Source organism: Symsagittifera roscoffensis, chromosome 4, assembly GCF_963678635.1.
Source record: "Symsagittifera roscoffensis chromosome 4, txSymRosc1.1, whole genome shotgun sequence".
Taxonomy (NCBI): Eukaryota; Metazoa; Xenacoelomorpha; order Acoela; family Convolutidae; genus Symsagittifera; species Symsagittifera roscoffensis.
Genome location: NC_087065.1, coordinates 48,541,567 through 48,566,481, shown reverse-complemented (window position 1 = coordinate 48,566,481; position 24,915 = coordinate 48,541,567). Strand labels below are relative to the sequence as shown.

The following is a 24,915-nucleotide window of genomic DNA, read 5'->3' as shown; positions in this document are numbered from 1 at the left end:
CTTATTAAATAGGTGAAAGTTGTCGAGAGACAGGAGATTGCTTCCTCTGTGCTGTTAACCGCCGAACAAAAATTGATACTGCAACCTTCTATGATCAGTTGTCGCTACAATGGTTTATTCCAGTGACTCATTAAGAATAGAACTCGAAACTGAATGAAGAACTGATTGAAGGATGGTTGTGGAGACAGCATGGCGGGATAGAAACGAACAACCACATACTACAGCCATTGCAAGAGCATCATCAGAAAAAATCATATGTAAAAAAATCTGGTCGATGTGCGATATGTGAAGGGTGGCTCCATCTCAAATGCAGTGACCTCCCCAGCAGCGACTTATACACCGCTGATTACACATGCAATGCCTGTTCATTAGAGTCATCTCAATCCAGCTCCACAGGGCTGACATAACAGCTTGGGTCTCTCGAGCTATATGACAAGTCTCAAGATGTAATGCAACCTCCCGAAACCTCGAATGAGCTGATCATACTCATGGGCGACATGAAAAACCAGATGCCAGCATATGTTGAAGTTTACTCTCAAAGCATTACCCAACAATTTCGAACTGGCACTCGATATAACTGTGAACAAAATCCTCAGGAACCCTGACGACCCTGCCGATGATGTTAATGCTTGCAACGAGCCTGAGAGCCGCATCTCGCGCAGTGAAACAGAGATCTTCGTCACTTACCAGCATTTTCAACTGTCAGATCAGCGAAATTTTTCTGAGGGAAGACCCTCTCCTCTAAACCTCATTCGCCAAACAAAAAAAGCACCCGCAAAAACTCTAAATCTGAACTCAAATCATCCAAAAATGACAAAGGTGACATCAAAGGAGCTGTCAGACTCATGTCATCTGACGAAGACATGGAGCCCCAGAACGAAGACACTAGAATCTAGATTCAAGCGAAGCATCCCCCAACATGCTCAGATCGGCTTGGTTTGCTACTGACAATATAGAAGCCCTCAGAATATCCCCAATAATGGCGAAACAGGCCATCCGCAGCATCTCCGCTGGCTCAGCAGGTAATCCCTCAGGTCTGCGTCCGCAGGAACTGGAAGATCTGAGCTCCTGCACTGCAAAAACAGCAGGAAACAGCCCTGATATCCTTTACAGATGCTGTTAAATAGATGCTAAGCCGGCAAAGAACCTGAACGTGTCTCCTGTTCTCGCTAGAGCCAACCTTTTAGTGAGACCAGAAAACTTGATCAGTTTTTTGAGAGACCAGAAAACTGATAGCAAAATGCGCCTCAAAAGTGGTCAGAAACAAGCTGTCTACTATGGTTACTGCACTTCAACTCGGCGCAGGGACAAGGAATGGAACCGAAGCCGCAGCACATTCATTTCTGATCAACGCATCCGACGACACGTCATTCTTGAAACTGGATCTCAGCAATGCATTCAACACGCTAAGACGAGACTGCATTGCACAGTCAAACCTGAAAAATCCGACCTTTTTTCTGTTTTACTCATCCTGTTACAAGAAACACAGCTTCCTCTCCAATGGCGACTATCTCATCAAATCTTATGGAAGGTTTCAACAAGGAGATCCAATAGCTTCTGAGGGGTTCTTCCTAGCCATTCACCGCATGCTATTGGACATGAAACTTCGTTTCAAAGCGACACATTCAAAAAGATCATCAATGTGACCATCAACGACGACTGACAGCAAATTAGGTTCCACTGAAAATGGGTGGATTCGGTATACAATGCCCACTTGACGTTGCCGGACCTGTCTATATCTCGTCAGTTGTCAACGAATGACCTGGCAACTTCAATTGCCGGCGAAGAACCTACCACACTTCTGAACGAAGCAGTCGACTACTGGCGGTCCAAGGTCTCTGAAAACATGCGCAGTCCGTCAGAGCCCTTGAAACAGAAAGCCTGATTTACGCCCCCTTGCCGCTAAAGTCAATGATGATCTACTCCGTGAATCATTTGACTACCATAAGACGCGTCTTCTCGGAGTTTCCGCACCAGGCTCACACGACTGGTTGAACTCTCTACCCTCAAGCTATTTGTGGCTTGCTCTCACAGACGATCAGTTTCGTGTTTCATGTGCTCTTCGACTTGGTGCTGCTGTCTTCTATGCGCAGAGTTGCGTGTGAGGCACTGACCCTGATGAGCTAGGTAACCATGCTCTGGTCTGCAATTCTGAAGCCGCGCTAATCAAGGCACAGCCTAGGCAATCAAGTGATCCGCGAAGCCCTCCGCACTACCTCACTACCACCTACCCTTGAGCCTGTCAGTCTGCTACAAAATGACGGAAGAAGGCCAAATGGCATGACAATGTTACCATGGTCTTGAGGAAGATCTCTAGCTTGGGACACCTCACATGCGTTCACCGAGTAGCAGACACTCATTTCGCTACAGCTAAGCAACCAGGTGCCACTGCCCAAGAAACTGTAAAACGAAACCACTACAGCGACTTGCTAAATTATTGAGCCAGTTACCGTGGAAACCCTTGGCGGATTTGGCGAAAAATGTTTCCAAGAAAACGGATGAGATCACACGAGAGAAAAAATCAGTCTCCAATCAACCAACGACTTGGCCTGGCCGTTCAACGCGGTAATGCCGCCTGCATTTTATAAGCAGTCACTGACAGCAATAACTCCAATCCGGTTTCACGCACTCTGTACTATAGTTGGACTTTTTCTTTGTTTTTCTTTCTGACTGTTGAACAGGTATGTAAACATAATCACAAGACTATTTCTGACTGTCTTCATTGACCTTTTCCCAATTCACAAAAAGATAACTTGAAGTTATCAAAAACTGTGGAGTCACTCAAAAACACGCATAAATAACTTTTTTTCATTCATCAAATGCAGCAAGATGAGGCCAAATAACCGATATAATATGATCTGAAACTTTTTAACCCGAATAAATTGAAACAAAGGCAAAGCCGAAAAAAAAATTCGAGAATGTCAAAAAAGTAGATCTATCAAAAAAATTATCGAGGAGTAACAAAGCCGGGAATACCTTAGCAGAAATCCTTTAAGACGAAAAAAAATCAAAACATTTCATAAGTCCCCATCCCCCATCAAACACGCAACAACTAAGCCGATATAATACTAGCCAAAATCTATAAAATCAAAAAAAAAATTTAAAAAAAGCCGAAAATAATTCTAAATTTAAGAATTAAAAAATTTATCAAGTCTCCTTCACCCTCAAAACACGCACAGCTCATTAAACGCTACAAAATGAGTTCACTTAACAGATATAACATAGGCTAAAACCTATCAAGCCGAAAAAAATTTTAAAAAAAAACTATTAAACCCTCCCGCCCTCAAAACACATGCACACACAACAAAATTTTTCGCTTTTGAATGATTAACGCAATATGAGTCCACAAAGCCGATAATATATAGTCAAACGCGAAACCTATAAATCCGAAAAAACGAAACATAAAAAAAATGAGTCGATAAAATTACAACAAATATAAAAAGAAGAGATAATTTCGAATAGGACACAAAATATATCTGTAGCGGTAAATTTGTCGCCAACAGGCTTTCAGGAAATGAGTTCAGGAAAGCATTCCTGCAAGCAACGTTTTTTTTGGGTAAAAAAAGTTGCAGGTCCCGATTGCAATACTGCTGCTTATCGCTAAGGTAAACAACGCAAAAAATCTATATTAAAAACTTACCTCCAACGAAAAAATTTCGAACATAACAGGTATTTAAACCAACAAGCAAGACAGTTGATATTGATTAAGTCGAAAACAGCTGAACCTAAATTAGAGGGCATGTATCAGGGCAATAGTCAAAAATAATTTTGTTGTATTTTCATATCGCAAAACAAGACAGAACGGAACTTGCTCTCAAATATGCACAGAAAAGCAAGAAACATCTCAAAAAGAACTGATTCTATAAAGATGTTTTTATCGCGATCACCAACATCTGGCACACTCGGGACTGAATACCCGACCCACTGCCGAACATTGACTTCAAATGCTGGACTATTCATTTCGTAACCGAACCTGGCTAAGGAAATATGCTGTCGCAACAGTTTTCGGCTTCAATCAACGCACTTGAATTGAGCGGATCAGCTCATGCTGTTTAAGATCACAAAACCAACATGAAAAAAACAGATATACCCAAAAAAGTGAAAATTAGCTTCGTTCATAAGAACTCAAATTGTCTACTATCCCATTCAGAGCTCAATTAAATTCTGTTTTTGCTAGAAGATAATATGGAAAATTTTGAAATTCAGAAAATTCGTAAACATCTTTTCGTGAATGGAGAAATTAATTACCAGCAGCTATCCACTTCACATTGAAAGCACAGTATTACCCTCAACGCACGCAGCATAAGATGAATCCATTAACATAGCAATTTGAAGGTTTAAGTTAAAGATTGCAATTACTTAGGACACCAGTATTTTTAGAGCAAGAAATGTTAATAATCGGAACAACTCGCGCAAGATTTCCCCAGCCGTGAAATAAACTGCACCAGAAAGGCAATCATTATTGAAGACGGGTAACGCCTTCTAAGCCCTTATAGCTAAAGGTCAACAGCTAGTATGTTACACAGTGTTACCAGCCCCATTCCATTTTCCGAATGACTACTATACAGCGGAAATAAGAAATAGAGGTTATATAAAATCGAGGATCAAATCAAAAAAAGAATTGGAATATACTAAATTTTTGAGAATCGAACAATACATTACCGAGCACAGTTTGCTTGTCATTGATTATATAAAGATAATTGCTACTTTAATTATCGAATATCCAAGGAAATTTCAATTTATTTATTCGCTCCTCTTAACTGAACAACATTTTAACATCATTACTCCATCTTAAACTGGATTATTAGCTTTTTAAAATAAATTTAGAGCTCAAATCAATTTTTTCGAGCACAATTCCTTGGCGTGAAATACAACAATTAAGGATTTAAATGAAGGATTGATTACATAGTGAAAACCTATAAACCGCGAAATGATCCATAGCACCATTTTATGTTTCGAATTAACCTGCTCGTAATCAGTGGCTGGTCACATCATTTTAAATTACACTTCAGTCAGCCGGAACTGGTTTTTTGAGGGGGAGCGATAGGGTTACTTCTTCATCTTCTCAATTGAGCCGTTAATGTGTTGCAGGAATTCGACGTAGGATGAGCTGCCGTCAGTTCTGTCATCTACCAGGCTCTCGAAAAACAGAGCCTTGCTGGGGTCATCGTCTCTATAAAAGTTAAAAGCAACATTAAAAACTTAATCTGTTCATTGATACAAGACTATCACTTCGCTTTCCATATAAATAAAGTCTCTTCAAGGTTGAAAATTTCAGCGTGAAAAAGAAATGTACAATTAAGAATTGTAATCCATCAATTTCTGGCTGGTATAGTATTTATAATTAACATTCAGGCTATTAAACAGAGGAAACCATTCTCCTTTATCTTCAGTTGATTATCCTGTATTATTCTCAACACTCAAAATATGTGAACTCTTATTTTCGAAAACAAAGAGTAGAAATCTAACCTGAGTATTAGGATGGGTGCGTGGTTTGGCCTCGAGTCCAGCAAGGAAAATATGAAAGCTCTGAGGGCATTTGACACAGTGTTGTCTAACTCAGGCAGCGACTTCTGAAACAAAACCAAACCTATCGGTTCCAATCACAGCACTACATTCAAGAAAGGTTGTAAGAACATTCTCCAAGAAAAAGGCAAGGTTATATTGTCAAAAATTGAATTTAATTGAATGGCAGATATTGGCGATCTATATATGTCGGTCTCACCAATCCTCCAGATGGTATGCCAGTGGGATTCGGAAGGTCCAGGACCTTCATGCACCAGTTCATTGATACGTGACTTCGCACCAAAAGGATCATCTGAGTGCCCTTGTCCAGAAGGTATGCTCCGTCACGTGACAAACTCTCTGCAGACAACTGAAGTTGGGGAGGCTGGGGGATTTTTCCCTCTGCGAAGCTGAAGACGGTCTCCTGGTTGGCATTGGTGGGCGTCTCGTTTGGATCAGATCCCATTAGAGGCTAAAAACAGTAATTGCGATTTCACGAAGAGAAGGCGTTTAACCAAAATTTACTTTTTCTTTCCCAGAAAAAAGATCCACAGAATGGCCGAAACATTGAGTATATGACCTCAGAGTCAATAACCGGGGAAAACAACAAAAAAAGACAGCATTTCAAAGAAAACTATATGGATAAAGCTCTTTGAATTTCGTGCATCTTTCATGATTGAAATTTTTTTGATAAAATAACCAAATTTCAGAAAATTGAACCAATTCCCGTGGAAAAGGAACAGACCGAACTGCGATACAGGTAAAACACACCATGGCAAAATAGCTGACAGAAAGAGCAGTTTCCAACTACATTAAAACCAACTATATTGAAACAGTCCGTATACCAAAATTACTCACTGAGCACCCCCACTAATCCCCCAAACAGAACTATCACTCAGCCGAAATGCCTGTTCTGGCCTGGCTCAATTACCCTCTGGCTACTCACCTTTGCACAATTCCTACCTCAAAAGACTAGACCCAATCAACCCCAATGACAGTCACAAGTGCTTCAACACCCTCAACACACCAACAACCTCTTCAAAAATCCCCTAACCACACCACTCACTAGTCCAATCAAGTAGAGGCTTTGTACATTAGTAGACCTGACTCCAGGTGACCAGTATTGGCTCAACACTAGCTTATAGCTCCGGCCATGAAACCAAAACCAATCATTTGTCTTGGTGTTCCGTAGATAAGGCATGGACGAAAACAGAAACCACCACCATAGCTCAGCTATACTCTTCCCCGTTAGACGGCTTGCTATTTCATCAAAACGGTTTCCGCAACCAGAATTAGCGGAAGTCTCAGTTACTGCAATGATGGTGGGGGCTTCACCCAGAGGCACTCCGGAGGTGGCCGCAGTTGGAGACTTAGACGACAAGACACCAATGAACTTCCCCTGGAAGTACTGGATAGATCCACATTTAAGAAATTACCCTTCTGTACGCAGAAATACGTAACAAACACACAACCAGTTCCAGATTCACCAAAGTCAACTAGCTTAAACGACCAAAATCATTCAGATGAAAGCGCTGCCCTTCAACGAGGCAACAACAGCGACATCAACGGCTTGCAGAAAATGAAGCGAAAGCCACTTGCAGCAAAAAAAATCGAAAATCAAGTTCTATCCAAAAGGTGATAGTTTGTCTCAATTTTCGATTGGTAAAAAATATCTATTTTAAACAACCCTAAAACAAAAGAATGAGAAAATGTACCAAGCTAAACAAAACCAAAAAACCGGAGCAAACCCTCGCACCCCCTTCAAAACTCAAACAAAAACTTATTGGCTCATCAAACAAGGTAACATGGGTCTTCTATGTGCATATAATACAGGCCCAATACTATTAGGAAAAATATAAAAGTATAAGTAAGCCAAAAAAAATGACAATTTTTGAGCCTTTTTTAACTTTCGAATAAACACGTATTTAAGGTTTTAAGATCTTTGAATTGCGAGAGAAACATATGATGACACTTCTTTGATTTTAAAAAAAACCCAATTATAAAAACTGGGTCAATAACTAAAGTTTTAAGCTGGGAAATTAAGAAACTGAATTCCTTTTTCAAAACTTTTGTTTTTTTGCGCCATTTCAGTTTTTGTATTTGAAGAGCGCAATTTGCCTAATTTTTAGCACATGAAACTTTAGCAGTCAAAAAGTGCATATATATATACTGAAGTGCAATCATATATGCATTAGTTTGTATGACTGCTTTTCTGTAGTTATTAGAGCAGACTTTTTTCGTGAAAAAAAAACGAAAGTATCAAGACTTATTATATGGGTGAAAATCATTCACCCATATAATTTAAAAATTAAAGCACTTAAAAATGAACAAAGAGAGTTTGTAAAATCAAAAAAAGTCGAAAATGAGGGATGTTTTAAATGGAGATATGATCAAAATTGCAGTGAATATGTTGCTAACAGAGGCGTCCAGGAGATGAGCCCTGTGAAAAAAAGTATTTGCACGAAAAAAGTACCAAGTTGCAAGGGTTAAGAGAAAATCCACATTATAAACTGAAGTCATTCACACGTTTTGCGCAATTTTAATTTTTGATATCGGAGAGCGCAATTGTTAATAGCAAATGAATTTTATGTTAAAGTTAAAAGAAATCAAAACCTCGAAAACATTATATCTTTTGAAACTTTTCCTGAAAATTAAAAAAACACGGCCTGGTCAGAACGTAAGTTGTCCTCGCAAATAAATTTTATAAGAGATTAAAAAACTAAACACAAATTGCAAAAAATGAACTTGAGCGAAAATATTGAACACAGAGGCGAAGCTTTGCTTCGCAACCACTTGCGAGAACACGACAAAAAGCAGCTCTATAAAACGCAATAGTTAAAATTAGAAATAAGCTTCAAATTCAAAAAAAAATTAGCTACCTCTGATATTCGAACACGCAACCAAAAGATTATGAGTCTCGCACACTAACTACTCAGTCACGGAAGCTTAATAGTAACCAAACACTAGCCACAAATAAAGCAGAGAACAGATACAATGCAATTTCCAATGCGACTGAAATTTCCAAATAAGTAAACACTTTTCATGAACACTTTAATTAGCGAGTTTGTTAGAAAAAAAGAAGGTTCGTAATATTACACTAAGCTGATCACAAGTGTAAAACGATTTTTCCTGCAAATGAAGACAAAAATCAGCACGACATATGTAAGTATTTTCACTTCGTGCATTGACACTTACAAATTTATCAGAAGCAAAAACACTAATTCAATGCTTTAAAAGGGTATACAAAAACCAAATACCCATGAGAGTATTTCATGCGTCTGTAAATTAAAGAGAGACGAAGTTGCACTTCGCATACACAATCAAAATAATGACCGATAAAACTACAGGAAAAAACTGAATGAGTAAAACTTTGAGTCTACATAATTTGTCAAGTGACGCAGGCCAATTAGGAGTCTACACAATTGCTAAGTGACGCAAGTCAATTAACACGCATTATGAGTATCAGTCAATTTGCAAAAAAAATTTACCAGCTAACATGCCTCAATTTATAGAGCGGACGCATTTGAAATAGTATACGAAAAAGTTCATTTAAAACATCCTACCCTGCCCAGGTTCGAACTATATTATTTTGTTCCGGGTCTCCTTTACCACCTCTACGCTACATATCTATGATACCTTAAAGCTAAAGTGCTATTTGTAATATAATAGTCTATGTTAATATCCATAAAGAGTAATGAACGCAAGTAAAACGAAAAAAAAAACACCGACTTTGTTAAAAAATCTCAACTTTCGAATTTGAAAGAAAAAAAGAGATACCCTTTAAGCTCTTTGAATTTCTAGAATAATTTGTAATTGCTACTTTTCTGATAGCATTAACCCAATTTGAGAAAACTGGATCAATAGGTTAAGTTTTTATTCCGCTGGAAATCAAAAATTTAAACTCCACTTTCGAAACTAGAAATCGTTTACGTTTTTTGCGCCATTTCCACGTTCGTATTTGGACAGTGCTATTTACTTAACTTGCAGCAGATGAATTTCAATTGAACTCAAAAAGTGCATATATACATAAGTGCATTCATAAATGCATTAATATGTATGCATGAACATCTGTAGCTATTAGACCATTAAGACTTTCCTGAAAAAAAAAATACACAGACCTATATAAGAGTCTTCACTGCGTTCATTACTCTCACTTAAATCAAAAAAGCAAATGAAGTTTCATTTGAAAAAAAAAACACCAAGCTAAGCCAAAACTAAAAAAAATTCGTTCATCCTGTGAACTAAGTTTAGTTTGTACCGGGGAAAATGTCTAGTACCCGCCTGCAATACGCTTGTTTATCGCAACAGTAATTTCTCAAACAAATGCGACAAAACATTGGCAGTAAAAAGAGAATTAAGGAAAGAAAAGGCAAAAATTAGCTTTGACATATAAAAGTTTGACCATGTTCCGGAATCAAACCCCCAACTTGAAAACTAAGCGTCTCCCGTCTTCGCAATATTCTCATTAATTAGCTAAACACTAGCCATCAATAAGTCAGACATGCAAGCCTTTAAATTGCAGCAATGCCACAAAAACTAGCACTATTTTAAGCAACTTGGATCGGTAAAATTGACTCGTAATATAACACTTGCTAAATTACTGAATAGACAGCAGAAAAGTTATTTCAAATCGTCAATCTTCAGACACTTAACCAACCTGTAGATGAATATTGTGTACTGGGTACATTGGAGGGTAAATCATATGCATCACGTGAAACACTGGCATGGATAACATGTCAATCATGGCTGCCAGACGATCGTCAAGTTTCGTACTCGATCCAACTCGGAGAGCTTTGCTCTTCAGGAGTCCCGAGAGAAAGAGTGGGAAGAGGGAGAGAGAGGGTGGGGCAATCAACATGGTACCCATTGAGGCATGTCCAGGCAACGATGCTCGGTATGCCGCCAGACAATCTGTGACTGCATTTAGCAGGGCGTCCCTGGCATCGGAAATTGTCGAGTCAAGACTGCGGTCCACGGCTAAACAGACATTTTAATAATTTCAAAAGTAAGCTGTAACTAGAGACTGGTCAAAACAGTAAAGCAGTTTATATTGAGATTGGAGAAAAACCCTCGATAACAGTCAAGCTGTAAACCGTCACAGATGGTTTCCAACCTTGCAATCAATTCTTTGAGCATATAACTTCTACTAAAGCATCTAACTATAGGCATCTGCCTTTAAATTTAAACAATTATCTTCACCTCCCCAGCTTTGTTTTTTTAAAACTAGTTACGTGCTCATTTTCGGCAAAATATGGTATTCAAGATTCAAGAGAATCAGTGTTTCTGAAGCAAATACGGTTGACCAGGAAAAAATTCAAGAACTTTTATGATTCGCAGGTAATACCAGTTACAGTGTACTTGCAGCTCGATTCAACCGTCAGATAGCGTGGAAAGAACCTCGAATATTCAACAATGCTCACCCATTTGGGCCAGAAAACAGGAAACTGCTTCGACATCAGCCGACGCCACAATATCCTGCACACTATTGGCCATAGGCAGGTACAGAGTATGCACTCTTATTCGCCTCTCTCCTTTTGTACTAGTGTACAGCAGAGCTGCCTGGAAACAACAGTGGCTGGCCGATGTCAGGTTCTCCTCAATGCGGACCCGCATCGCCACTCCCGCGTCCGGGTTCACATTCGGGAATGCCAGAAGGTCAGTTGACCTCACGAAAAAATTGCCAAAGAAATCCGAAACTGTCAGTCCTAAAACATAAGTTAATGATTATAAGTAAAAGCTAATTATAAAACTGAATCATAAGTAGAAATTAATCAAACTCCAACTTTCGAATTTGAAACAAAAAAATATATGGCCTGAAAACTCTTTGAATTCCAAGAGCAATTTATTGAAAAATTTAACCCAATTTGAGAAAACTGGATAAGGAAAAGTTTTCATTCTGCTGGGAAAACTAAAATTAAATTCCACTTTGGAAATTAGAAATTGATCACGTTTTACGCGCCGTTTCAGCTTTCATAATTTGAGAGTGCCTTTTGCCTACCTTCTAGCAAATGAACTTGAATTGAACTCAAAAAGGGCTATATACTTAAGGGCATTCATATGTGCATTTTTAAGTATGAATGCACTCCTTTGTTATTAGAGCATTTGATACTTTTCCTGAAAATAACTTTAAAAAATCATCACGACCTATATAAGAGTTTGAACTATGTTCACCGACTCTTAATCAAATGATTTGACACTGAGGCAAAATCTAACCCCCGACCTGGAGATTAAGAGTCACGCATATAGTATCTGCGCCTTGGGTGCTCAACAATCTTCAACACAGAGGCGAAGTTGCACTTCGCATACACAAGCAAAAATGGGACCGATAAAGCTACTGGTAAAAGCTGAATGAATTTAATTTTGAGTCAACAAAATTTCATAAGTGACGCACGCCAATTATGAGTCTACATAATTGCTGAGTGACGCAAGACAATTAAGACGCATTAGCAGTACCAGTCACTTTGAAAAAAGAAATTTACCAACTAACATGCCTCAATTTATAGAGCGGACGCATTTGAAACAGTATACGAAAAAGTTCATTAAAACATCCGACCCTGTCAAAGTTCGAATCCTCTTATTTTGCTGCTGTTGATGCCTTGAAGCTAAGTGCTATTTGTAATATAATAGTCTGTGTTAATATCCTTAGCACCGACTGTACTTAATAGCGGGTCCAAAATGCACATTTTAAAATGAACACATTTTGTCACAACACAACAATTGCATCGCAACAATATTTGCGACTTAAGTTGGAAAAAAAAGAAAGTTCAGACTATAACACAAGCTATGCTTGTGTAAACACTAGTCACCAATTAGCCTATAAAAGCTTTGTTAACCGGACACCAAATTTTCTGTTGACTGCAAGCGTTATCCTCAGCAGTAGCGAAATTGAATGGGCTGGATTCTTCCCAATTTAATTCGACGACAACTACTGAAGACTCAAAAATTTATTTTTGGCAGACCCTAAAATCTTTCCAAAAATCGCATTTTTTGTTTAAAACCTTCTAAAAAAAGATCCCAAAGATGAAAAGACGTCCTTTTTGTCTTATAAACTCATTTGTAGCGCAAAAAAGGGTGTTAATTTAGGGTGTTGGTATTCTCATGGAAGAGCTTGGAAAATCAACCTAATAAAATCCACCAAAGTTTGGTCAACCTAATAAATTTGTGCATTTGAAAAAACCCTCTTTTTCGAAAAAACTCGATCCTCAACATAAGTTAAAACATGATAAATAATAAATTAATTTCTATCAAGCATTTACAAAACTATTTCACTCTTTCACTAACCTCTGTTACATCTAACCCGCAGCACAGCTTCGAATCCCAATTTCCTCGTCAAGTACCGCGTGAAATCTTTCTCGAGTCGTTCTGCCTGTTGCGACTTTGGCAGCATGTTCGGAAACGTTTGGATACAACCTCCGCAAAAACGAGACATGCCACCTAAGATGAAATCAAAGTGCTTAATGCTTTTTTTGATGAGATGCCAAAAATGTTATTTAAAATTATACTAACTCAGAGAGGCCATGTCGATGTACTGAGTGTTGACCGCGAACAGATCAATCGCAATTTGATTCCCACTGCAAGTTAGAGCCAATGATTTATAGAAATCAGTCGCCGGTTTCAAATTTTTCACATCCTGGATAAACAACAGATATTTTGATTTCTCTCAACAAGACAGCACAACAATCGAATATATTTACTCACAGTTCCTGCCCGTTCGTTGGGGTCCTCCCTGGAGCTCAATTTTCCGGGCCCTAATGTCGGGAGAATTGATTGAAACACTGTAATACGACCGCCAGTGCTGGCCTACGAACAAACGCCAGTTTTCAAAGCAAAGTAGAGGTTGGATGTTTCGAATAAAAAATTGCAGTACTTACCAGAAGTTTTTGTCCCGCACTAAGCGCTGATCCCAATGCGCTTCTTGTTTGAACATTTTTGCGAAATATTTCGGGTAACTTAGATAACAGATTAGATATTTTGTCCATGTTTTCGCTCAGGTTCACCAAAAGGTCATCGTGTCTTGGCAATTCCAAATCTATAACAGAGAAAATTTTCATTATCTAACCGATGTTCAGCGAATATAAATTCAATAATTTGTGTGAATTTACCATCAATATCCGGAAAAGAAAGCAGCTGAGCTTTATCTTGATTTTCGAGCACAGCCAAGTAATGGATTGAAGAATCAAAGCAGATAATGGAGACTTTAGTACGAGCATCTCCGGGTAAATTAGCAATATTCTTCTTCAAAACTGAGCACACTATGTCAAGATATCCGGTGGCTATTGCTTGAGACGTGACGTCCAGAAGAAACAAGTAAAGCGCCGCCTGTGGTGGCCTCAGCTAAACAGAACAAAGTTTCAGGGTTGCATTGACGTGCTTTGAGCACTACGCGCTATTTTGGACATAGAATATTTTTAATCACAGAAATGGTCCCACGAAACAATTTTGATAATTTATAAAATTTCAGGCTCGAAGATGTAGTTCGCTTTGTTGATTCAGATCAGCAACATGAAATACATAATGTCTTACCATGTAATCTCCAGGAGCAATAAATTCGACGGTAGCATTTCGAATTTCGGGTCTTTTTGTCACATCTTCTACTCTTCCGTTTGAGTTTACCAAGAAGTCGCTCGGCACTAAAATCGGGAAAAAATTATAATTTACTTTTCATTCTTCTACCACATTCTTTGGTGTACACTAGTAACTTAAAGAAAAATTTTATAACATATCGTATAACCTGATTATCGTATAGCGTATAAAATTATCAGTCTAGCACTCGTATTATAAATAGATAATCTGTTACAAGGAACGATATCTATCTTTTTGTACTTTATATGGCGTCTCCGGGTGACGTCTCCGGATTTTATATGGCGTCTCCGGATTTTCATAAAAAATTTCAAATTTTAGAAAAAAAAATTTCATTTTTTTTATTTCATTTAATTTTTTTAATGTTATTACTGCTGCTCCATAAACCTTAAAAGGCAGTCGGAACATTCAGGGCTTCGCCCTGATACGAGCAGTCTTGTTACGATTTCAAATCAAAAATTTTCAATTCAATGTTTCGCACAAAAAAAAATGAAAAGATTATAAACAATTTAGGGAACGCAAACAAATTTGAATTAATTATGAAACAAGCTACCACTTGAGATGAGTCTACAAGAGTCAAGAGTCGTGTGAACAAAGTTATTTACGGGAAAAATTATAGTGCCAGGTTGCAATGCACTTGCTTATCGCATTGCACTTGCTTATGAAAACAGAAAAAAAAACTGACTTGTTTTCAGAAAAACTTCAATTTTTGAATTTCAAAGTGAAAATATATGACATTACAGCTCTTTGAAAGTCAAAAAGATTTAAATTTTTCGATTGAATGGACTCAATTTGAGAAAACTGGACCATTAAGTGTTTTTTCTGCTGGGAAATCAAAACCAAAATCCGCTTTCGAAACTAGAAATCGATCATCTTTTCCGTGACCTTTACACTTTCGCTGTTCGAAACAAGAGTTTGCCTTCCTTTTAACAAAAAAGATGTAAATTTAAAAATAAAACAAAACACTTAAACCGCAAAAAAAGCAAAATTGAGCCATTTCACTTAAAAAAATTATCAAGACCTATATGTAAGAGCATTCACTACGCACACGACGCTTATTGTGAATAAAAGACCTCGGGTGCTTACTTTATTGGATACTTAGACTATTTTCAGAATAAACATAGCATACATAAATCTGAAAGATGTGGTCCCGCAAAAATCACACTGTGGACTTCAAAGTGTCTGAATTGCGTTGAGCATCACTATAACAAAAGGTTACCTTCATTCGTTCTGAAGCACATGTTGCATTTCCACCTCCGCTGATCAATGAATGAGACAAACGGGTTAATATACGTTCGACATGATTTGCACCTCACGATGACTGGCGACTGTATAACAGGCAGGTTTTGAAGATCCTTGAAAGGATGTATTAGCAGCCCGAAGGGCAACTTCGCTTTCGTTATTTCTTCCTGTTTTTGCGGGATTGCATTTAAGGTACATCTAAATACAGTCGGATCACAGTTCAGTCCTTTGTACTGCTCTGGAACCTTAGGATTTATTGGCTGCAGAGGTTTGGAGGGTAGTATATGTCGATTAGCTAGCAAATTAACAGGCTGGGGTGAGCTGGACTGATTATTGAAGCTGTTTTGTGGTGAGATTGACATGTTAGAAAACTGAGTCTGCATTCCTGCTCCTGGGTAATGTGTAGGTTGTTGGAGAGGCTGAGGGAATCCAGTTTGGCCGCTCGATTGATATTGCCCTGGATAGGGAGCAGATTGATTTACACCGTTGTATTGGACTGGGGGTTGTGGAGGCACTTGGGGGTTCGGTGCGTAATTTCGCGACTGTTGCCATGTCTGAACAAAAATGTTTCAGAGAACAAGTTCCATGCTAAGATCTTGACACAATTATAAAGCTCCAATTTCGAGAAAAGCCTTTGTTAGAAACTTTTCTGATGAAAAACTACTAAATTTAGAAAAATATGACCAAAAAATAATTTGTTCAGAACACTTAATCATTGCACCATACTAACCGGAGTAGGGTAAGCGTATGTCCCCGGAGTGTTTGTTGGTCTTTTACCCAGAACACTCGATCTAGTGGTGTTCACTCCAGCGCTCATTGAATGGGGATTATACGCAGGCACAGGAGCTGATGACTGCTGGTTGTTCACATGTTCTGATCGATTTGTTGTTCCGCTTATGGTGTCCGAATCGGCTGATTCTGAATCACCACCTTCGACACCACTTCCAGCTGGCGAACTCTCACTGGCGGAATGCTCGGGAGATGAGCTCAAACTGCTTTCCGAATTCATTGTTTGCGATTTATTGATATTACTTTCAGTTTCCCCTGCTGTTTTATTATTGAGGGAAGGCGTTGTAAGAGCAACGTTTGGAGGCTGCAAGTGTTGATTAAAACTATTATTTTGTGCAGTATTAGGATTCCAATATCCACTTGGACCATTTACGCCATACTGGTTATATTGCATATTAGAGTTAGAATAATTCATCGGATATTGCTGGCCACTAGATGCCGGATCAGCTGCAGTGTATTGACCATTATAAAACTGATTCTGAGGGAACGCATACCCAGACATTTGTGGATATGAGATGTTTGAATTTGATGGACCAGGTTGGTTGTTCCCTCCAGTGTTCCTCACGGGTTGAAACGCACTCTTCGAGTTATACCCCGGCTGCATATTGAGCTTACGATATCATTATCTGAAAATCGAATATTCATAATACTTTAGGGACACCATTATCTCTTAGGTGAAACAATCTGTATTCGGAACCAGACCCCAGAAACTTCTAAACATTCACCCGGAAAGTTTATATCGACTCAAGATAAACATAAGCTCTGTAATGATCGCCGAGCGGCAGATACGAAATCAGTTCAGGAAATCAAATACGTTCTTCAATCTCAACCAAAGTCAAGTCATTGTGCTCCATCTCCATCGTATAATATATCTACGTCTTCTGGATAACATAGAGCAAACAGATGTTAAATTTGTAAATGCGTCAAAGACCGATACCTATACATAACAACGAGAAAAAACTAATAAAATATTTAATACAGAGGCGAAGCGGAGCTTCGCCTCACTTGCGATATAACACAACGAAAAAAACATGAAGTTAAAAATGAGCCAATATACGTTTTTCGAGTGACGAGACGGCGTCTTTTAGATCAAATATAGAGACAGGTTTATGCTACAAAATACCACATATTAGAAAAGAAACATTAGAATATTCTTTCACAGGAATCTGTTGAAGCAATATTAACTTTTTCTGCAAAAATGGTTCGATTGGATACTGTGTTTATCCATAAGTTTGTCCTTCAAACACTGCCCATTTTGAACAGCTCTCTTGGGATCAACCAATATAACTCGTATCTTATCAAGCGACTGAAAACTGCTCAAAACACGCAACGTCTTCTGGATAAAACGCAACGTTTTTATCACCAAGTTTTATTCAAATTCTCAAAGTGATTTCCTCTCCACTTTTGATGTTTCTAATAAAGCCGCACTTGATGATTCAGTTCAGTTGAGTTCAGTTCTTTTTCTGATCTTTTAGGCGTTTTGTCGCCTCTATCGATCAGCTCATGATGTACTCCTTTTCGATTAATTAGTCTCAAATTTATTAATTCCGCTTTTCTTCCAATGTTTGTCCAGGTTGTTCTTGAAAGCGTTCAAGGTCTTCGAGTCAATTACTTCTCCTGGGAACATGTTCCAATATGTAGCTGATCTAATAGTAAAAAAAAACTTTTTCCGAAATTCGAAGTTGGCCTTCTTCGTTATCACTTTTTTTTCATTTGTCCCTGTGTCACGATTATTCAATTCGAACATGTCTTTCGTAGCTTTTGGGTCAAAATGGTTGTAACCTATTTTGAAAATTTTGATTATTGTTCCTCACCTTCTGTGGTATTCAAGTTACGGTATGTAACATTCGCCCGGAAGATGCATATCGACGGAAAATAAAACTAAGTCCTAAGACGACTGGCTAACGTCTAAACAGAGCTTTATATGCTTTTCACCGTCTCTAACAAGCCAGTACTTTTCGGTGGTCTTTTCTAACATCGGGTCGACAAAAACGTTACTGCTTTCGGCTTCGGTCAAAACACTCAAATTAACTCGATTACATGCAGAAATAATGAGCTCATGGCTGGGTCTCAGTAGCCCCAGACCACGAGGTCACTCCTAAAAACAGGGTTACTACTATTTATTATATTACTATTGTTTTTGTTCAGTAGATAAAAATCATCATCTCCATCGAAGATGGATCAACCCTTTCCCCCAACTCCTAGCTTCTCATCCTTATCAAAATGAATCTAGTTGTTAATTAAATTCAACTCAGGACATGTCAGGAAGCTAAAAATTTATATAAAAGGATAAAAGTTTCAGTCCCGAAACCCTTCCGGATTCTTGAATCCACTGAATCAAGCACGTTAAACTTGACTTTTCCGTAATCCGGAAGGCTGTCTTCCACCCTTCACCGTTGTTCGCAACGGCCTTGCAACTATTGTAGCGACACAATAGTTGCAACTCGGAACGTTCTCTGTCAACTCCTTGATTTGTTGTCGTTTCTTGACCACAATTTCCGTTCTTTTCGCAATCGCTACTAATATTGTTCTGTTTCTTTTTAGCTTTTCTGCCAAAATGGCCGTTTCTGACGTTTCTCAGAAATGTTACGTCATCACTTCGAAAATTTAAAAGTTTAAAAGACGGGAATATCCTGACCTTCTCCGTTCTGCTAATCATCCGAATAACGTCGTTAATCTTTCAAAATCATTAACTCGGAAGGCTCACTGCTAAAAATTCGAAATCTGCAGAGATTGAATTTTGGCACATTCTGGTCGAATGTCACACACTCCCCGGACAGTCCGGTCAATGTCCTCATTGAATCACGCAATGTTCGTAAAATAGATACAGTGTCATCGAACAGAATTTACAAAATGCACGAAATTACTTTTATCCACGTCACATCGACTCACTGCAGAATATAATTGGCATCATGCCACATCACTATAGCCTTCAAACTCTTTCATTAATCTGCACATTGAGGATATGACCTAAGATAAAAACATATTTTCTGACTTCCAATGTCAATGTCCCGATTAAAACTTTTTTTCTCTTAGATTTAAAAGGTGTTGGTTTGCAGGACAGTCCTGCCAACCAACAAGCTAAAATTATCCTACTATGCTCCTTCCCTTCGGAAATCTTGCTTGTTATTGTCCTGAACATTAAAACTACGAAACTCTGTGGTTAGAAAGAACAATGAAACAATCTCCCTCTTCGAGAGATTACCCAAGCCTTCCACGTCACCACAAAGTGATCAGTTCTCCTAGCTGATTAAAAACAGTCATGTAGGCTGGAATATTTAAATATACTCCTTTACTTAAGCCTTTCTAAATAAATAGTAAGTGAGTGTCTCTAAAGCCACTCAACTAAAATCAAAATGCAAATTTTTAAATGCAACAATTTCAAACTCAACTAAATGTTTCAGTTTTCAATTACAATTTGGTTGCTTGGTTTCTCACTTGAGTTTTTTCACACACATAAAACAATTCTGAGTTTTAACTTTTCCTTCATCACTCCATTGTTTTCTTCATTTTTCGTCGTTTAGAAGTTCTAAAACTTCTAAATTCTTCTAATTTCGTCTCTTTTTGCATCTTGTTTTTCGGTCATTCGTCAATGTTCTATTTCTTCCTCCTGTGATACTGACTCTGCACTCTCAGTCTCCGTATCCTGCAACACGTCTTTAGCTATCCTGACGCTGCTGGAAGCAATCCTCCAACACTTCTGCTCTTCTACCCTCTGTTTGCAACAAGGTAGGGGATCCACGTTAGATTCTCTGTTCCTGCAGAAGCTGTTGTGGAGACACAATGTCACATTTCTCTCCAAATCTTCCTTTAACATCTCTGCCTTCTCCTTTCCACTACGTTCACTTATCCTGGAAATTCTTTTCACAGCGGTGGTCAATGCATTTCGATGAGTCACGAGAGCTCGCTTGAAAGCTCCTGCTCCAATGTCCAGCTGATATTCACTGTACACCCTGCCGTGCTTCGACATATGCTTTTTCGCATATTCGTACAACCATGCAGTCATGTTAGCTCTGAACCATGGCATCAATCGTTTTCTTGCCCATATCTTCTTCACGTCCATCGGAATGTTTAGAATTTTGCACATTGTCTCAAAAAGATCTAAATCTTTTAGACAATCTAATTTCCGCAACTGTTCTCTCGTCGGTGCCTCCTGTCTATTATTTTCTCTCACATGAGCTTCCAGCCATCGTGTCGCCATCATAACTCCCACTATCACTATTGTTATGGGCTGTGATGAATCTGGTAAACCCATGGAGAGCAGCTCTCCAGAGTCCCAGATCAACATCAGATTACTACGCTTGGGATACCACCAAGTCTGCAGCAAGCAGTGGCAAGGAAACTCGTCATGTGTCAACATGATGCTCCTCCAATTACGTTTTCCCGAAGCTTCCAGTAATGGTTCCACTTACATCATCACTCGGTGGACTTCATCATTCTCGTCTACTGTATTGTAATCTGTAACAGTTGATCCTCTCTGTTTCTGTCTCTCAAAGTCACTGAAATTCCCGCTCACATACCCCATGAACTTCTTTCCCAGTATCGACTCCAACTCTTCCTTGGTTCTCTCTGGAACTGCTGAGAACATCTTACATAGCAACTCGTAAGACTTCTCGGACATTTTCGTTAGTCTCACACACTTTGGCACTGAGAAGGCTTGATCCACGATCGTTCTCGTACTCTTTACATCCACAGCTACGAAATGCACCGGGTATCTGCTCTTGCACATTGGAGTCAATGTCGATCCCACCAAATATCGTGCTCCTGATGGTCTACAATAAGTCTCACTGTGTCTAATGTTCATTTCCGTCTCGATTGCTTCCCTCCATTTTCCTATGTGTTTCTGCTCAGTCTGCAGAACTCCTGTGAATACTTCTACACTGATGGCTGTGACCATCTCATGTTTCTGTTCTAGATTCAATAGTGACTCTAAACAACCAAACATGCTGTAGAATCCTAGTGCAGTCACTAGATTCACCTCGGTTCCTCCATGGCAATCTGCTATCAGTTCCGTTTCTGTTCTTGCTTTCATCACTACGTTTCCAAACAATACCGTCAATTGCTTGTGTTGTTTCTCCAGGGTCTTCACACAGTCCAGACTTCCACAAACGTGACCCTCCAGTACACAGACTTCCGCCAGACAGCTACCAGGTTTGACCCAGTCTTCTGGTCGCCAGCCAGGCAACTCCACTTTATCTTCTCCGTTGCTCTTAGAGGCCGTTATCATCACATTATATATGATGTTGAGGTCACGCAGGTTACAGTCTGCATTCAGTTCCCTCTGCACGTCTTGTGTCGCTAGCAATATCGAGTCAGCGTTGGAACTAGGACACCATGATGGCCTCATCAATTCCCACACTGCCATCAAGCTCGTTCTCAGTAATTCATCTGAGAATCCCAACCCAAACTCCACTCTTTTGTAGGATTTTGGTACTGAAGGTGCAGTCACCTCTTCTTCCAAGATCAGTCTCAATCTGGCCTGTGGATTGTTAACGCTCTTAATCGTTACAATTCTGGACGTCCAGAATCTTAGCAACACCGCCTGCTCGTAATCGAAGAAGCAATCGCGTATGTCTTTACTCAGGAAAGGGTTGTACGCTATCCCTATGATCTCGGATATGTAGCTATATGATTTCTTCTTGAACGGTCCACAGTATTCACTGGATTTCGGCAAAGCCCCCATAGATTCTTTAGTGAGTCTCAGCTCCTTGTTTGAGAATCTCCTGATTTCGTCTATCTTTCTCATGGGTTCTAATTCTTCGGGTTCTTTCATGTTCACCCTCATCGGTTTACTTTGCTGCATATCTAGCAGTGCTAGCAAGAATAAGGCTTTCGCTCGCTCATCGCCTTCCCTCAGCATCTTAACACAAGAGTTCAATGCAGGTACTGAAATCTGCTCTATCAGGAAACGAATGAATCAGAGAGCGTCTCTCCGCTTCGCACACGCTACTGCTGCTCCCTCTTGGACTATCAGATCCCTCAGGTTCGTCATAAGGAAAACCTTCTCCTCTTTTGACCTCTCCCTTTCTTCTGAATCATATTCTTCGCGAGTCAGTCCCATCATGCACCAGGCGAACCTGAGTTGTAACTCTGTTCTTACGTAAGGTACTGCCACGAGAGCAAGTATTTTTGGCGTAGTCCTCATTTCTTCTTCGAAATACCTTGATACCACTGCTTTCCATGGAAGAATCACCAATTGCTCCATCGTTTCTGCCTGTATGTCAGACGACGCTAAAGTCCCGTACGCCTTCTGCTTGAGGGTGGTGCCTTGCAACATCGTTTCCAGATAACCCTCCATGGCTTTTTCGTCTTCCAGGGCCATCACATACCCTCTAGCCGAGTTTCGGTATTCCATCATCTCCATGTATCCACCGGTGGGTTTATCTTTCGACACAGTCTCCGACACTGTTAGTCGGTTATATTTCACTGGTATTAGTTGTCCTGCGACACTTCCCTTTCCGTGATTCATGGGAGATGGCTTAAAGTCTTTCGTTTTGCTCTCTCCACATTGGCTGAGTATCTCCATTTCTAAGGTTGCTCCAGTCAGAGTGCGGTCACTCTTTTTAGATTTATAAGCTGTTGACTTTATCCCCGCCATGAGAATGGGTGGCACCATCGCTACATCAGTTAACATTTTATCTGTGCCAGGCAGTTGATAATCACCTTGCCCCAAATCCATGACTTCCTCGACTCGTTTCCTTTTCGCTGAGTTAACAGCTTTCATCGATATCTCTGAATCCACCATCGTCTTTCCCACTCTCCTCGGTATCACTCTGCTGCCTAACTTCATTTTCATCGCATTGATCTTATCAATCACCAATTTTGATCGCATCGTCCCTCTCCTGGTTCTTGACAGATACACCACCTCTCCTTTATCATCCTGCGGTGTCATCTTGATGGGAGAATTCGCTTCACTTTCATCAGTGGCCGAGTCGATCAACAACTCACTCAGTCTCCCTTCACAATCATCAAGCTTGTCAAGGACTTCCCTGATCAAGGGTTGGTTGAGACCCGTTTTCAGAATGGACTGGGTCCCATAGCTTTGAATCACGGTCCAGACTTCTTCCATAAACGCCACTCTGTCCAATTCGCATCCCGTCCTACTCTCGTGGTCTCGGTGATGTACTTCCCATTCTTCTTCGGGCAGCGTTCCCAAGAAAGTCACTCTGGCTGAGGCCTCTATTCTTCTTCTTCTAGGTGATTCCATGAGGACTCTTTGGTCGTTATTTCTTGAATTGCCAGGAGAGCTGCTCTCCGGCAAATTCTGTTTCATTTCCATAAAGGCTGACGGAGGCTCCAGTGTCGAGATGCCTTCATCCGCTGGTTCAGTCGTTTCCAACGTATCTGCTTTGTTCTCAAGATCACTGAAGATATTGAAATCCAGGCTGGATGTTCCTCCTGTCGATGCCCTGTCGTCTTCCCCACCAGCTTGATCTTGTTGCATGGGTTCTTCGGTTTGACGGCTTCCTCCCTGTCCGTCATCTCCTTCTGACTTATCCTTGTTCGAGCTCGATGGTCCTTTTTCATCATTGTCGGCTTCTTCCGGGAATCTCGGTATGACCAATGTACCGGCCGATCTATCTTCCTCTTCTCCATGGACCACTTTGATTTCTTCGCAGCCGAAGGGTGCTAGGAAGGTTCTCGTCTGAAGTATTCCTCCCACTTTCATCTCCTGTTTTACACTAGTCAGGATTAATGAGGCTTCAGGCAGTTCGGTCCTGCCTCTCATCCTCATCGGAGCTAAGCCTAATCCCTTCCATTCCTCATCAAATCTTCCAGCTTTGGGAGTCGCGGCGTTGCTTATTCGCCTTCTCGTTGCTTGATCCGTATATGCAAATCGCGTGTATTGTAACACGGCGATATTTCTCCCAACAAAGTATGGATCCATCGTTCCCACGAAATTCCCTACTCTCCTTTCATTGGTTTCGAATGCTCTCAATCTAGGAGTTTGTACCACGGAGACTGCTCCGAGCAACATCCTTCTTATCAGAGGGAATTCTGGGATTGCCTCCGGCAGCTTCTTGTAATCGCCCCCAGTCCTTCGTCTCTTCTCTCACTTTGTGATATGCTGCAGTGAGACGAGGTACTCTGGTTATTTCACCATTCGTTTTATCATAGGGTCTCAGATTCCAAAGCTTTGGAAACACTTCGATGTGTCCTCTTTCTACTTCTCCCATGCGATCGCGGAAGTGATCGTCAAAATTGATGACTGTCATCTCTGGCTCCGATATTTTCGCAAATAACAGATCTTCACTCATGAGCTCCCGCAATGTGTGCTGCTCACACCAGTTCAGTGTACTACCATCCACTGCCGATATGAGGTTCAGGTGCAGCACCGACCTCCTATATGCTTCCACTTTAACGTCAGGGAACGCAAACGTGACTGCTGGACCATAGATCACTGTCACGAACTCCGTGACTCCTCTGATCAGCGCCAAGGGATCGGTTCTCATAGCCAAGCTCAGATCGGTTAACAGCGGCATGCCTCCAACATGTCGTCTAACATCTTCCTCTCTTTCAATCGTCTCGTCTTCTCCCGTTCCAAAGCGATTTTATTGTAAGAGATACTGGATAAGAGTGTGTCTCAGGTCTCTTATCTTGTTCCACGAGTACGTGGATTTCTTCCAAGTTCCTCACTCTCTCTCTCATCTGCTCTGGACAACGTGCCAGTTTCATCAGTCCTCCCAAGTTTCCGTGGGTAATTGCAATCAATGTCAGAAGTCCGTCTAGCCGCAGGTTCTGGATTCCATCGGTGAGCAGTATCGCCGGTCCCTTCACAAAATTCTCTGCTCCAAATGT

General features: G+C 40.1%; 2 protein-coding genes across 4 annotated transcripts in view; one reads left to right on the top strand and one right to left on the bottom strand.

Annotated features, from left to right (window-relative positions):
* The window catches only part of LOC134845198 (monoacylglycerol lipase ABHD2-like), a 125,501-nt gene continuing 100,586 nt past the window's right edge, over positions 1-24,915 (top strand). For all 3 annotated transcript variants that reach the window (XM_063862094.1, XM_063862093.1, XM_063862092.1), the window contains exon 1: positions 1-12. The gene's annotated coding sequence lies outside the window, so the exon portion shown is untranslated. The remainder of the gene's footprint in view (positions 13-24,915) is intronic.
* Positions 4,182-16,738, bottom strand: LOC134844055 (protein transport protein Sec24B-like). Its single transcript, XM_063860520.1, has 13 exons — positions 16,058-16,738; positions 15,305-15,881; positions 14,029-14,135; positions 13,608-13,839; positions 13,377-13,534; positions 13,204-13,305; positions 13,012-13,135; positions 12,787-12,939; positions 10,926-11,210; positions 10,163-10,482; positions 5,726-5,977; positions 5,470-5,573; positions 4,182-5,173 (listed from the first exon to the last, which is right to left on the bottom strand). The coding sequence occupies exons 1-13, from the start codon at positions 16,718-16,720 to the stop codon at positions 5,050-5,052; spliced, it is 3,201 nt and encodes a 1,066-aa protein (XP_063716590.1). The 5' UTR covers positions 16,721-16,738; the 3' UTR covers positions 4,182-5,049.

Excerpts from the sequence above, each read along its gene's own strand:
- LOC134844055 (XM_063860520.1), bottom strand. The coding sequence starts at position 16,720 with ATGCAGCCGGGGTATAACTCGAAGAGTGCGTTTCAACCCGTGAGGAAC. Across the intron at positions 14,136-15,304 it reads GTGCTTCAGAACGAATGAAG|TGCCGAGCGACTTCTTGGTA; the intron begins GTAACCTTTTGT and ends TCCCGATTTTAG. Across the intron at positions 5,978-10,162 it reads TACACAATATTCATCTACAG|CCTCTAATGGGATCTGATCC; the intron begins GTTGGTTAAGTG and ends TACTGTTTTTAG.